We start from the raw sequence: 16,351 nt of genomic DNA, 5'->3' as shown, positions 1-16,351 counted from the left end.
GTAACCACAACACAAAGCAACATATACAATAACCAGACATCGGATTCTAGGGCAAATGCCTATTTTGTTTCTTTAGGAGAAAAGTAAAAATAATTATTAATATTTGTGTTTCATGGAAATTGAAAGGTATTCAAGTTTTATAGTGCCCTAAATGCCCTAAAACGGTTATTAGAGCCTAATTTGTTAATATTCGCCTAAAAATGCCTAACTCACTGTAAAGTTTCGCATTTTACTCTTACTTTTTATAATTTATACATGCATTCACTGCGAAATTTCAGGCATTTAAAAAGTGGAAAGTTTGCTTCACACCGGGCATGAAACCACTGATAAAGGAAACAAAATGTTTTGAATCTCACGACACTCGCAATAGATTTCACCGAATTTAACATGTTTGGAGGCATAAATGCCGACAAAGAACCAACCTTAGTTTTGAAGCAGGCAACAATCACAACATGTGCTGCTACCGATTCAGAGATATACTATACTATAAAAATGACTGTTTTCGGTCTGAAACCGATTAGCTGTACTGCCCTTCAGAGTGTCATAAAATCACAAATTTTGGAGAAAGAATGTTTTTGAAATATTTATGAAAAGTCGTAAAACTGCGAATTAGTAGGGTAAACCGTTACAAAATATTTAAAAGAATGGCCCTCCTAGTGTTAACACTACCAGGAAATGCAACAATAAGTGGGACTTTGTATTTTTGTCCAATTGAATCTCAATAACAACGGTTCATTTGAATGCTCGTTAACAGTTGCTCTTTCCCTCACCTTATTTGTGTTGAGAAGTTTTGAGCGGTAGGACGTTTTCCTGTGAAGTTTAACGCGATAATGCCGAAAAATATAAGTGCAAAATCTACATTGATCCGGCAATGGCTAACAGAATATTCAGAATTCACTTATGATGGAAAAATAATATTCTGCAAGATTTGTAGCAAACAGGTATGTAACAATAGTTGAAATATATAAATTCTATTAATTTTAATGAGTAGGCCTATAATATTTATACATTGACTGAGCTATCCTGAGGTATAATTTTTTTAAGACCACTACACTTTAACCTTTTAAATTCCGATAGTTAAAGTATTTGCAGGTCATTAAAATTTTGATTGTTCGAACCCACTAACTTTGTGATAGAAATACGGCAATACAACAATTAGGATTTTATTTTAATTCAGTTTACTTTACATTTTTAGATTTCGTAAGAAAAGAAGTGCCACCTAAAGCAGCATGTGCAAGGAGCGGCTCATAAGGCTAAAGCTCAGCAGAAAATCAACTGCAACAAACTTTACTAACACAGCCTACTTCATCCAATCTCAGCAGCAATTTCTATGCTGATTTAATCAGAGCGTTTGTTGCTGCTAACATTCCCTGGAATGCAATTGAAAATCCGGTTTTAAGACAGTTTTTACAAAAATACTGCAAACAAAATATCCCATCTGAGTCGACCCTAAGAAAAAATTACTTAGACAGAATATACAATGAAACTTTAGCTTCCATTCGGGAGGATATAGGTGATTCTTACATATGGGTCTCTGTGGATGAAACCTCAGATCCTATGAATAGGTATATAGCAAATATGGTAGTAGGAAAACTTAGTCCTGATGGACCTTCGATTCCACACCTCGTATGTGTTAAGGGACTTTCGAAAGTGAATAGCCAAGCCATTGCTTATTTTGTAAATAAAGGCCTACAGTCTTTATACTCAGGTAATATAGACGATTCTAAAGTTCTGTTGTTTTGTACTGATGCTGCCTCATACATGGTTGCTGCAGCTCCACTTCTTAAAACATTTTATCCTAACCTCACGCATGGAACCTGTCTAGCACATGGCCTTCACAGGGTTTCTGAAACAATCCGGAATGAATTTCCTCTTGTCAATTCGTTTATTTCTAACACAAAAAAATGTTTTTGTAAAGCCCCATCCAGGATTTCAATATTCAGAGAGAACTTTCCAGATATCCCACTCCCACCTCAGCCGGTTGTTACACGATGGGGAACCTGGATTCAGTCAGTGGTGTATTATTCTAAGTATTTTAAAGAAGTGGTCACAGTTATTGATAAATTACCTGAAACTGATAGTGCAGCGTGTGTGAAAGCAGTGAAAGATTGTCTGAATGACTCACGAGTGAAAAACGATATTGCCTACATAACATCAAACTTTTCTTTCATACCTGCAAGCATTGAACAATTAGAACGTGAAAAACAATCTCTTTGTAGCCAAATAGCAATAGTAAAGGAAGCTCAAGCGAACATACATTCTGCTTTGGGCGAAACTGGGAAAAAAGTTAAAAATAAGTGGGACAACGTATTAAATAAGAATGTAGGATTTTCATTGTTGGAAAAAGTATCAAGAGTGATATCGGGGGAAAGTGTAAATGTTCCAGTAAGTATTGATGTTTCTATTGTACCTAATTTAAAATTTGCGCCTCCCACATCAGTTTCGGTTGAAAGAAGTTTTTCTGCTTTCAAAATGATTCTCAGTGACAAAAGGCAAAGGTTAACTGTGGAGAATTTAGAAAAAATTCTGGTGGTGTACTGTGCAGATAATTATAATAAAGTCTGAGCATGGAACTGAATTTCAATAACTTAAAATGAGTAATCTTGATATCAATAATCATTATTTCATTAGTTTCAATATATTAAATTTGTGCAGCTCTGTTTATAAATATAATATAGTATTCTTTTTTAATGTGTAAACATACTTTTTTGTGCGTATTTTAGTGTATAACTAAAAATTTCAGTGAAAGAAATAAGTATGATACCTTGATGTGCCTAAAATGCCTATTTTCATTAAAATAGAGCCTAATTTTACAAATTTTGAGCTTATTTTAGGCGCCTAAAACTGCAATTTTTAGTGCCTAAAAATCCAATGTCTAACAATAGCTATTACGTATTAATATTAATATTGATATTAACTAATTATCAGTATGTACAAATTTCACTAGCTTCCAGTAATGGGCTCAGATATCTAGAACAATTTGAATTTTCAGAATCTAAACTACCGACGACTTGTGTCACTGCTGCCAACATAACAGTTATAAAATCACTACCAGTTGTAGTATTTCTTAATACCGAAATTCGAAACGAAGTTGGCAAAAGAAAGTTCAGCCTGCAAACTAGAAAATCACCATAGCTAATCCACTAGCTGATGTAGTAATGGGGGAAAATGGTTAGGTTTCACCCTTAGGGTATTAAGTAAGCTGACCCGGACTATAAATACGTTCCATTCAACTGGGATCATTATCCTTAATATATCCCATCGCCTTTAGTGCTGGCCGTCCCGCTACATCAGTGGTCGGGATATAACATACAGCCCGCAAAACACAGCAAAGGGAAAGCTATTATATGAGGAGGGATATGAGAGGCGAAGGCTGGGAACACTTTGACTATTTCAAGTTTTCGATGCGCAGAGACGGACAGTAAACACACACAAACTATTTGACTTTGAATTAACAAGTAATGGCTAAGGGGAAGGAGCTCATGCCTTACCCCTTCAACATGCTTGTGTATTGAGAGTTTGACTCGTGAGTCAAGAAATGCCGACCACTGGCTGCATTGTTATTCAGATTTATAACAGAATTATTTCTCCTGAAAGGATCTCTAATCGGAATTTCAGCTCGAAGCATAACCCCGACTTTAAGGAGCAAAGAACTGTGAAATTATTTCTCAAGGCAGGCTGCAGTGGACGTAATACCATAGTCTAGAAGTTAGTATATACGGTCACGAAGCTCAATACGTAGTAAATGTGAATCCATAGATAGTTGCTATCCACTAGGATCGCTACTATCGCCTCATTACAGACAATGCGAAATAGTACCTGCATAGTCTATTATTCCTAGTATCCTCATAAACTCAAGCTTCGTGACTGTATATACTAGATCGTGGTAGTACTGCCAAACTAGAAGCCAAGAGCTTTCATAGATAATAATAGGGCTAATAATAATAATAATAATAATAATAATAATAATAATAATAATAATAATAACAACAATAATAATAATAAATCACCTTATATTTTATGTTTTTAATAGTAATGTTGACAACCTAGGGTCCTTGATCTCATTTTCGTCCTGAATTTCATTTCTTTATGTATTGTCATTTTTAGACTAGAACCTAACTCTTCACGACCTCTTTTCACTTTGTTTGATAATTGATTTGCAATGTCTTTCCCCCGTTTAACACCTTTGTATAGTTATTAATGATGTAATTTCTTTTACACTGTTATCTTTCATATTCAAGAAAATAACATAGTCACCTTAAACAAAAGTCAAGAATGAAACCACACTTATTTCCTGAACATCACTTTGAAACTGATCAAAAGTGCTAATAATGTTCCTCTTGCACCATTTCCTAAAAATTTCTCTTCTCTTTCCATCTGTTCACCTTTCCATTGATCTGGATTTTTTCTGGGCGCTAGAATGACAGTACGGTATGAACGTTGGGTAGGAAATATGGCTGTTTAGGCATCATTGATAAGATTCGAAATTTTCCGAGGAATACATAAAGCATCACCATTTACGATAAGAAAAATATCTTCCCTAATAACTAATCTAGGTTCCAAATGTTTTATGTGTAACACTGTCATTTTAGAAAGATAGGAACTGGCTACTCTATCCCATTATCTCCTGGCTTAGTTGCCTCATAAGTGATGCCTTGCTGGTATCATTTATGAGGTTCAACGTGTCTTCGGACAGTTGACTAAACAACAACTAGAAAATTGTCATGCTTATGCACCTAAACAATTTATCGCGTAAAGTTGTATTTTTCGGAAACTTAAATGCTGAAATATGAAACACTATTAGAATTACAACCTGGTACACAACATGAACGGCTCTTTTCACGACGTAATTAACACAAGAAAACATCATAACAAAATCACGTGGTAATCATGCTTGGACCACTACCGGCGCCATTTTGGTCACTATCGATACCTGCATTAAACGTCTGAGTATTGAAGAGAATCTAGTAGTACCACAGTCTAGTATATACAGTCACAAAGCTAGGAACAATAGACTGTGCAGGTACTATTTCGCATTGTCTGTAATGAGGCGATAGTAGCGATCCTAGTGGTTAGCAACTGTCTATGGATGCATATTTACTACGTATTGAGCTTCGTGACTGTAATTATATACTAGACTGTAGTAGTACACTGACGTTCAAAGGTATCCGACCTACGATTTTATGATCGTGTAAGCGAACTATCTAACAACGGGATAAGTCAGAACCGAAGATATAAAAAATTCACAAACTTTGAAAGATTTCCGCTAAATAGGTGACAACATTATTGAGGCGATTAAAAAGTATAGGGGAAAATGATTTAGATTAAGTATAAATTAGTGTCATAATTGATAAGGCGAATGTCAGGTAATCTATGGCGCATCCTCGGCCTCATCTTGCCATATACCATCTCACCGATGCTAAATAACCTAGTAGTTGATACAGCGTCGTTAAATAACCAACTAAGAAAAAAGTTAAATCGTAAAAATTAAAATTGTATTTTTGTAGTTCATTTAACCTTAAGTTTTAAACCCACTTTGTTTTTTATAATTAAGTTTATCTTTATTGTATATTATAGCTGCTTGAGCACAAGTTTTTACTCCTTCGGGAATTATCCTTCTTTATAATTTTACAAGTTCTTTTATCGATCTAAACTAATATTTATGCCAAAATCCAAGAAGTGGGGACTTAAGTGCGTGTAACGTAATGGGTCAGTGGTTTAAGATGTAGAAGAAAGATGGCAACAGTGACAATTTTATGTCAAGGCCCAAGCCTACTGAGGACACTGATAGGCCATGAGCTCCATTTTGTCGTTTATTATAAAAGACAATCAAATTATACATGTAGCACTCTATTAGAGACAATGTTCTTCTTAAACTGCCATAATTTTTCTCTCTCTAAAGAAGCCATGTTACGACTTTTTCACCCTAAAAATTGCAATGCTCTGTGTTGGATTTGAACTTCTGTAGTGTCGCACATTTCAAGCGCTATGTTCAGTTCAAGTTTGTCGAGCGTGACAAGAACCGAAGCCTGCTTTGAAGCAGCAGATCTATATAGCTCGCTCGAATCTGCCCCTTCATGCTCGCTGGCCTCTCTTATCCTCCCCTCCGAACCCTTCATGCCTTTAGCTGCGTAAGGATTTTAGAATAAATCTTGTGAAATTTTATTTAGATGTAAGGGTAGGTAATTTTTATAACAAAATTTTTATTAAACATCCATAGAAATATACAGTACGTACATATAGTAAGTCACATTTTGTTTTAAAAATATATGACACTTTTTACTATACCAATTACCGACAGAAAATAGCTATAATTACATTCTTTGCATAATATTCAAATAAATCAGTTTCTCGGTAACAATAGATGTGTGACTATACGGATGATGAAAGTATTATAATGGATATAAAAAGCAATTTTATTTTCAGTGGCGTACGCAGAATTTTGTCACGGTGACGGTTATTATTAAAATTGTTTACAATTCACATTATCGGTATTTAAATTTTGTATATTATTATTATTATTATTATTATTATTATTATTATTATTATTATTATGTTACGATATATCTATTAATAAATTATACTATGTTCTAATAGAATATATTCATGAATATCCTTATAAAATCTTTGAAACGTAAACTTTTCTCAGCCATTCAATTTTTAACAATTCACAGCCGTCCAATTTTTAACAAATTTTAGTTTCTGTTTAATTTTGCATAGTAATAAAAAGTGCTTGTGTATTATTACACTTGCACAATAATAATTTAGGCCTACATATGTGCAGTCAACAGTTATTTGTATATGATAGGTAAGACACTTTATATAGGCTAACAGGAAAATCCATGGAGACAATCAAATATATTCAAATAAATTTAATTAAAACGATAGTGGAACATGGAACTCACCAAGGGTGAAGAATGAAACTGGCATGATGAATATACTGGAGGAGGACTATGCCTTATGTCGATGTAGAATTTGTTACTCTGAGAGTGAAAAATTAGAGAAGGAACAACGATTATGGATTAAAAATACTCAAATCTAAATGTTATTTTTTTTTAGTTGAGGGGGGGTTCAAATCCGGTAACTTCTCCTTGTGTACGTCTTTGATTATTTTAAAAAACATATTTCGTTAAATATCGGCTCTATAAAAATTTTTCTCAGAGTAAGACTTTTCGGAAACATTTTAAAGAAACGTTTGTTATGTAATATTATCCTATCAATAATAAGCGAAAGATTTCGATTTATTTACTTCAGTCCTCCATATAATAACCCCTTTTAAAGAAAGTATTTTGAATGCTATATAGCCTAAAATCTAAGTGGGACTAACTTATTTTACATACCAATTTTCGTAGAAATCGGTTCAGCCATTATCGCGTGAAAATGTAAGAAACATACGGACACACAAACAAAAATGTCAGAAATGCTATTTTCGGTCTTAGGACCGTTCATTATACATGTTAACACCAATTATTTGTGTGAAAGCGAAAATTACCATACACATTTAGGTTACAGTTTCATTATTAGTATAGATTTTGTTGATTTATTTATACATAGGCCTACATTTTTGTGAATTTTTAGTAATATTAATAAGAAAAATTACTTATAATCATTATTGTGCGTAACTCTGCAAGATATGTGCCTGATATCCTTACGCAGCTATAACATAAAGGCGCCAGGAGAGGAGAAACTAAGCAGAAAGGTACCGAACATACGTAAGGAAGGGGAAAGACTGAGCTTCAGTTCTACAAAGACTCGGCAAACTTGAGCCAAACGTAAGGCCTGTGACCGGTTTTCTACGAACTCGGTTTTTTTAGTTTATATGCTTCATTTCCACGTACTGTTGGGATGCCTATGGAGTAGGACGAATTTCGTAATATCTCATGTTCGAACATTGCACGATAACCCGTGTATCTCGGATCTAGTGGAAGCATGGTAACATCGACAAAGAGACAACAATTATTTATTTGATGCCAAGTTTAGACGTTACATAAACAAATTCGTCATGGAAAGCTAAGTTATTAACAAGCATCTTCCTTTAACCTATGTAACTGTAAAACAAATGTAAACATAAGCTTGTAGATAAGTGCGTCCTAGCACGACACACACATTTCACGAAAGAAAAAGAGCATAAAAACAAAATCGCCCTTGTACTCAGTGCGATGTCTGTATGGTGGGATTACAACCAGAAGACAATGAACTGGTTCTTTGTAACACGTACGACGTAATTCCGTACGCGACTTTCCTCGTTCTGTACTACAGTTAAAGTGCGTTTTCCTCGGTACGACTATTGCGATGATCGTTCAACGATGATCGTGCAACATAATCGTTGAGCACTATTTCTTTGTATTTTCTATGGAGCTGTTTTTGTCCGAGCGACTGCCGCGACTCTAGAAAATACAAAGAAATAGTGCTCAACGATTATCGTTGAACGATCATCGCAATAGTCGCACCGAGGAAAACGTACCTTTAAGCTGCAATAATTTATTGTGACTCCATAAAAACAGATCGGGGGGAGGGGAGAGACTCACATGTTTCTTAATTATGTGACAAGGGCACGGTGCTTCCAAAAGCAATATATAAAATACATAATGGTGAGCTTTCTCTTCTCTCAATGACCATAGTAACGTTCTAATATTGTACTCGATATACTGACAGGTAAAAAAGAAAAAGTAACAGTCTAGTGGTATGTCAATATCCTAAACAATATTAATTAATTCAGAGTGTTCTGTCGAAGGGCAGGTCTTTCACTGCAAATCCAGCATTCTCCAATCTTTTCTATTTTTCGCCTTCCTCTTAGTCTCCGCATACGATCCATATATCTGTCCCGAACTTTTCTCCCGTTCACCATTTCTTCCAGTGCATCTTTCAGTAAGCAGTTTCTTCTTAGCCAGTGACCCAGCTAATTTCTTTTTCTTTTCCTGATCAGTTTCAGCATTATTTTTGCCTTCACCCACTCTTCCTAGCACAGTTTAATTTCTTATTCTGTTTGTCCACTTCACATGCTCCATTCTTTTCCATATCCACATTTTAAATGCTGCTAGTCGTTTCTCTTCACTTCATCATAATGTCCATCTTTCTCCCTCAGACAATGTTACACTCCAAACAAAGCACTTCACTAGTATTCTCCTTACTTCTTTTTCCAGTGCTCCTTTTTATGGAAATCTTTCTTTGCCATTGTTATCCTCCTTTTGACTTCCTTGCAGCAGCTCATGTTATTACTTACAATACATCCCAAGTATCCGAAGCTGTTCACTTATTCCAGTGCCTCATTTCGATTTTCCACGTTTCTTTATTTCTCTTTCGATAAACATGGTCTTCGTCATATTTTTACTTATCTTCCCATACCACTCACAGCTGTCAATTGAACTCCAGTAACATATCCCTTTTTTTGTTAGGAAGAGAGGGAGAGAACATCCCACGGACTACGACCTGAGGTCTATTGTACACACTCCTATATGGGATAAGTTGCATGCCCACCGATCCTCTACGCGTACTGACCTAATTACTTGACCCCCTTAACGACCGATCCCTACAGTCAACAGAGTCCATGTACCACTCCTGCTTCGTTAACCCTCCAAAGTTCCCTTAACGATCCGAGGCAGAAGTCCTCCCCCGAGTAGGCCAGTCCCGGGTTCCGTTGCAGAAGCTATCCACCATCACGTCCACACCTGTGGAGTAACGGTCAGCACGTCGGGCCGCGAAATAAGGTGGCCCGGGTTCGAATCCCGGTTGGGGCAAGTTACCTGGTTGAGGTTTTTTCCGGGGTTTTCCCTCAACCCAATACGAGAAATACTGGGCAACTTTCGGTGCTAGACCCCAGATTCATTTCACCGGCATTATCACCTTCATTTCATTCAGACGCTAAATAGCCTGAGATATTGATACAGCGTCGTAAAATAACCCAATAAAATAAAAATCCATCATCACTTGAATACAATCAACGGAGGCCGGTCGAGAGAGCCAGCAGCTTCGGAGTGCCGCCCGTAGAGCGATCTTAAAACCAGAAGAAGTAACGGGATGATGAATGAAAGGATGATAGTGGAAGAAAGGAAGAGGCGAAGATGAGTGGGGTTCCAATCGCCTGATAAAGTTATGATAAAGTTACCTGATATTCTTCCATAGGGTTCAGGAAAAAAAAAAAAACGAAAATACCTCGTCGCAACCGGGAATCGAACCCGGGCCCGCTGGGTTTGGAGTTAGACTCACTAATCCCTCCGCCACAACGGTAGACTAACATCTATTTTAGTATTATCTCCTCTTCTGCAAACAACGCGATATCATCGGCACTACTCGTACGAATCGCATGCAACAGATATTTTAAGTGCAGTGCGTTCAATGTAACGGATCTATCTCATCGCTTCATCGGATTCCCTATCAGCTGTTTAAAACATGACGTCGTACGATATTGACATTGCTGAAAAGAGAGCAGTTTGAGATTAGGTCTATTATTTATGAGTATTAGCGAATAAGAATTTGTAATTGCTTCATGCATCTTAATTGAAGAGAAAGAAACTAAAGAGATATTGGTTACATAATATATATGTAAGAAACGACTTGATTACTATAGTGGGAACGCCTCAAATTATATAATTCTTTGCAATTTTCTACAAGCGAAATAAGTTTTCCGTCTGCCATTTTGGCGCGACACTGAACATGACACACCATAATAGTAACAGTTGACCAATTAAAACTGATGTATTAAAGAAGGCCATGATCGCACGCATCGGAAAAGTTGCTCATCCGAGAAACGTGAACGGATTTGCCGAGAGCCATTGCGTATGATACGATGTAGTGAACGCGGTTACATAACAATTACAGCGAAGATTGTCTTTTTCCGATCCGTGCGATTCGTCCGATGAGTGCGATACGATGTAGTGAACGCTTACTTTTAGTCTTTTTCCTACTAATATCAACCCTCCTATGTTCTGAAAACAGTTCTTCACTAAATTCTAAACAAGGATACACGTATTTTTATTACTTTTGTATTGTTTCCACATATTTGTATACTGATAACAGAATTTTCTTATCTCTTTTGACGTATTTCTGACGTCGAATAGTGTTTTATGACAATCCTAACCTCCCCCGTTTCATCTCAGACTGTTCCGTGTATGATATATTTGTAGCAGACGCGTACCCAGGATTTGTTTTCGTGGGAAAAGGGGTTTCGAAAACTTTGAAACGAAGTCCATAGGCCCTAATATTGTTTTCTCCTTATTTCCTTTCTTGCCCCTAAGCAGGGTTTTTTTTTCTGGGAGAACTCGGAGGTACGTACAGTGTCCCGCACCTCACAGTGAGTCACTATTGCATGAAAAGGTGAAAATGAAATTGCTTCATAGCATTTCTCTCATGCTCTTTCCGACGTTCCTCCACCTTTATTGTCAGAAAAAAAAACGCCCTGCCTACAACTTTATCATGTTGTTGTTGTTAGTCAACTGTCCGAATACAGGTCTGAACCCTCACAAGTGATACCAACAAGGCACCACATATGAGGCAACTATGCTAGGAGATAATGGGGTAGGGTGACCAGTTCCTTTTCCCCATTATGTCATGAGTCTAGTCTAATAGAGTAAGGATCATGTAAGCATAAGCTCACTAATATGCATATGCTTACAAAGTACGAGGACTGGGCAATAAGTCATGAAAACTTTTTTTTGTGAGAATGCGGTCGCGTTTCGAAATTTTGAAATACGCAAATGAAAGGGCAGGGTATGTGTACCAGTAGGGTAGTTTAGAGTAAGGATCAAACATCCATAAACGACACAGCGTCATGGTACTTGAAAGCATCATAGTACTTGTGATGTACTGATGTGCTACTTGAAAGGGCAGTATGTGTACTAGTGAGGTAGAATAGGATAGGTAACCGATCAAATATCCATAAATAACACAGCATCATGCTACTCGTGTTTATTACGGTAATTGGAATAGCATTACAATACATATACCCACCATAAAATCCATCGGGCCACATTTATTTTGCACGGCGGTCGACACACAACTGCATCACGCATTACGCGTAACATCTCTCTCAGTCCGTAATGATGCAACCACAAACTCGTACTACAGATGGATGGCACGGCGGTCGACTCATGACTGAATATAGCCTACATTGTTCTCTGTGCGATAACCATACATTATATTGCCATCTACTGATGTGACCACATGCTATAGATGCCATACGACATACAACATCTCGTGATACTATCGCTCAACTTTGAAAACAAAAAATAGCTGTCGTGACTTATGCTCCAACCTTCATAATTTGAACTACAGTACATAATTAGTTGATACTAATTTACTAGAACACAATCACTGATTATTTTAAGGCAATATCGATTTTCGTGTTTTTTCTATTTTCTTCACTCACAATCAGATAATTTAAAATTCTGGTAGGATAATATAACAATCTGGAATCACTCTTTCTTCTAAAAATATTAGCTTTCATTAAATCTAATGCACTTATAAGTGCGGATGAATATAAAACATAGTGGAAGTGAAGACCCGGAGTCCGTGGGCACGTCAAGAAAAAAGCGCTATGGGAGTAAGAGAAAAACTACTCAAAGGGATGATGCTCTGATAAGATGAATTAGCGTCTTGAACTCGAAGAAGAGCATTGGTGACATCAAAAGGGAGATTGCGTCTCATGGGGTGGATGTAGACGCTCTTGACATCTGCTATGAAGAAGAAAAGCTGTCTTGAGCGAATAAATATAAAATTGAACTTCGGAGCAGTAGAGGAAAGTAATTTTTCGTGTATATGTCCAATTTCGTTCGGCGCTCATCTAGGGAAATCTCTTCGACCAGGCCACATCCGGCAGGCACCCAAATACCCACCAAAGGTGATGTTTTGGGGCTGTTTGACAGCTTCCGGATCATAGACCCTCCATCCCATTGAAGGAATGAAGAATAGCATGAAGTACATCCAGCAAACTGTTCTCAATAATGTGTAGGCAGTTTCGTGAGAGTGACGGGCTGTTTCAACAGGATCCTGTCCCCTGCCACAACTCCAGACTCATCAGGCACTTCATGACCATGAAAAAGTTGACAGTGTTGAACTGGCCAGGGGATTTACCTGATTTGAACCCAATATAAAATTTGTGGGCAATTGTCAACGCTCGAATCCGAAAGTTGAAATATGATCGAGAGTGTAACCCAAGTCTGGTACCGGGACCCAGATATAAAGGAAATGTGCGGGAAACTCATTGATTCATTGCCTAAGAGGGTGGAAGAAGTAATTAAAGTGAAAGAGGTCGCATTTCTTATTAAAATATAAAAGCAAAAAAATAAATGTTCATATTAAGCTTATGACTCTAATGTTATGTTTGTACCAACTAATCCGCACAGTACTCTAAACCATGAATACCGTTTAATATTTTTAACGCCTTTCTTAAATCGATAAATAATTCTAGATCATAATACAGACACAATAGTTATTTTATGAAAATGTACTATGGTCCGTCCCAGGAATCTGTAGAATAGAAATACGAAATAAGACCTCTGAGCAAATGGTATGTGGGAGGGCTAGGGTCAATAACCGCTCTGGGAGGAGGCATTGGTTGAACGAATCTACCAATCGCTTGCAGGAAAGAGATCATTTCTATCTGAACTCTCAACCACGAGCATCTTACCCCTTAGCGGCCTCGAGCTGATGCTGCCCGCAATACACTTCCGCATAGATAGACTCCGCCCCCATATGCGCCAAGTTACTCTACAGATTTCTGGAATGGACCATAAGTTAATTACGTACGGTATGTCTGCTTAAACCTTTCAATGTTTAGTACTCATGTATGTATATATATATATATATATATATATACACACACACATATACTTTTTGGGTTACAAAGAATTTGATGAAAAATCGCTGGAGCGGAAAAAACCGGGTTTCGAATCCCGGTGCCGGAGAGAATTTTTCTCCACTCCACCGATCCTTCATCATATGATAACGCAGAATTCCTGCACGGAAATATAATATGTACTTCGGCACATCGCAGTAATATAAAGAATTTGTTTATGTGATATAATGATTCAGATACCGAAAAGTTATCTTCTTGTATATCCTGTGTATGTTGGCTTGAGAAAATATACTGCACGTGAGAATATCATTAGCAACTTGATTAACAAATTGATTTGTTGCGAATAATGTCAAAGCATGTGTTATTTTCGCGACGTCTGTCACTAAATCAGTTGCTCCGTCTTTCAGTGAATGTGCGGAACTATGCGATAGAGACGAACCACAAAGGCGTCGTAGATACTCTGCAGCAGCAACAGGAGACGTCTTCGACTCCCCGCAAGAGGTCCTCGCTGTTGCGGATGGTCTTGTGGTTCCTCCTGGCACTCATCTCCATAGTCATCGTCTGCATTGCAGTCGCTTTCGCAATTCAGAGGCCGCAGGTTGAAGAACGGGGCAGCTTTCTCGTTCTCACTAACAGCTCTGTGCCAGACGATCCGAGTAAGTGACATCTTTAATCTCGCTCTCCCGTCGTCTTCACTTGTTTTAATTTGCATTAATTAATTTACTTACAATTCATTTGCTTGTATATTCCCATCATATTACTTTTACTTAGTTCTTACTTCATCAATTTGTTAATTTTTAATTCATTCGTTTGTTTTGCTGCTTCATAACGTTTCGAAGGTAGGAACTACTTCATCTTTAGGTGAAGAAATAGAGCGGATGAGAATTATACAGGTAACTATAAATGGCTAATCAGCGTACTGACAGATAACTGGCAACAACAGGGAGTACGAGTATTATATCTGATTTAGTCTATGTTCGATTGAAGCCTCAATTGCGACCGTCCACCGTTTAATTGGGCCATTACATTTAGCATAATAATCAGCCACTCAGTTCCTACTCCATCACTCAGTCCGTCAGTCAACACTCAACCCGATAGACACTCAGTCCGTCAGTCCATCACTCAGTTCGTCAGTCACTCAGGCCGTTAGTATATCACTCAGTCCGTCAGTGCATCACTCAGTTAGTCAGTCCATCACTTAGTTCATCAGTAGACATCGGATTTTTAGGCACTAAAAATTCCAGTTTTAGGCGCCTAAAATAAGCTCAAAATTTGTAAAATTAGGCTCTATTTTAATGAAAATAGGCATTTTAGGCACATCAAGGTATCATACTTATTTCTTTCACTGAAATTTTTAGTTATACACTAAAATACGCACAAAAAAGTATGTTTATACATTAAAAAAAGAATACTATATTATATTTATAAACAGAGCTGCAGAAATTTAATATATTGAAACTAATGAAATAATGATTATTGATATCAAGATTACTCATTTTAAGTTATTGAAATTCAGTTCCATGCTCAGACTTTATTATAATTATCTGCACAGTACACCACCAGAATTTTTTCTAAATTCTCCACAGTTAACCTTTGCCTTTTGTCACTGAGAATCATTTTGAAAGCAGAAAAACTTCTTTCAACCGAAACTGATGTGGGAGGCGCAAATTTTAAATTAGGTACAATAGAAACATCAATACTTACTGGAACATTTACACTTTCCCCCGATATCACTCTTGATACTTTTTCCAACAATGAAAATCCTACATTCTTATTTAATACGTTGTCCCACTTATTTTTAACTTTTTTCCCAGTTTCGCCCAAAGCAGAATGTATGTTCACTTGAGCTTCCTTTACTATTGCTATTTGGCTACAAAGAGATTGTTTTTCACGTTCTAATTGTTCAATGCTTGCAGGTATGAAAGAAAAGTTTGATGTTATGTAGGCAATATCGTTTTTCACTCGTGAGTCATTCAGACAATCTTTCACTGCTTTCACACACGCTGTACTATCAGTTTCAGGTAATTTATCAATAACTGTGACCACTTCTTTAAAATACTTAGAATTATACACCACTGACTGAATCCAGGTTCCCCATCGTGTAACAACCGGCTGAGGTGGGAGTGGGATATCTGGAAAGTTCTCTCTGAATATTGAAATCCTGGATGGGGCTTTACAAAAACATTTTTTTGTGTTAGAAATAAACGAATTGACAAGAGGAAATTCATTCCAGATTGTTTCAGAAACCCTGTGAAGGCCATGTGCTAGACAAGTTACATGCGTGAGGTTTGGATAAAATGTTTTAAGAAGTGGAGCTGCAGCAACCATGTATGAGGCAGCATCAGTACAAAACAACAGAACTTTAGAATCGTCTATATTACCTGAGTATAAAGACTGTAGGCCTTTATTTACAAAATAAGCAATGGCTTGGCTATTCACTTTCGAAAGTTCCTTAACACATACGAGGTGTGGAATCGAAGGTCCATCAGGACTAAGTTTTCCTACTACCATATTTGCTATATACCTATTCATAGGATCTGAGGTTTCATCCACAGAGAC

The 16,351-nt window shown here is 37.0% G+C and overlaps 1 protein-coding gene and 1 long non-coding RNA gene across 2 annotated transcripts in view; one reads left to right on the top strand and one right to left on the bottom strand.

Annotated features, from left to right (window-relative positions):
- LOC138713506 (uncharacterized) overlaps nt 1–16,351 on the bottom strand; it is a 334,865-nt gene that overhangs the window by 109,567 nt on the left and 208,947 nt on the right. The window lies entirely within an intron of this gene.
- LOC138713501 (uncharacterized) overlaps nt 1–16,351 on the top strand; it is a 61,340-nt gene that overhangs the window by 42,011 nt on the left and 2,978 nt on the right. The window contains exon 2 of the mRNA XM_069845667.1: nt 14,200–14,448. Within this exon, the coding sequence (XP_069701768.1) occupies nt 14,200–14,448 (249 nt within the window). The remainder of the gene's footprint in view (nt 1–14,199; nt 14,449–16,351) is intronic.

The sequence above is a fragment of the Periplaneta americana genome, chromosome 14, assembly GCF_040183065.1.
Source record: "Periplaneta americana isolate PAMFEO1 chromosome 14, P.americana_PAMFEO1_priV1, whole genome shotgun sequence".
Taxonomy (NCBI): Eukaryota; Metazoa; Arthropoda; class Insecta; order Blattodea; family Blattidae; genus Periplaneta; species Periplaneta americana.
This window is presented reverse-complemented; position numbering and strand designations above follow the sequence as displayed.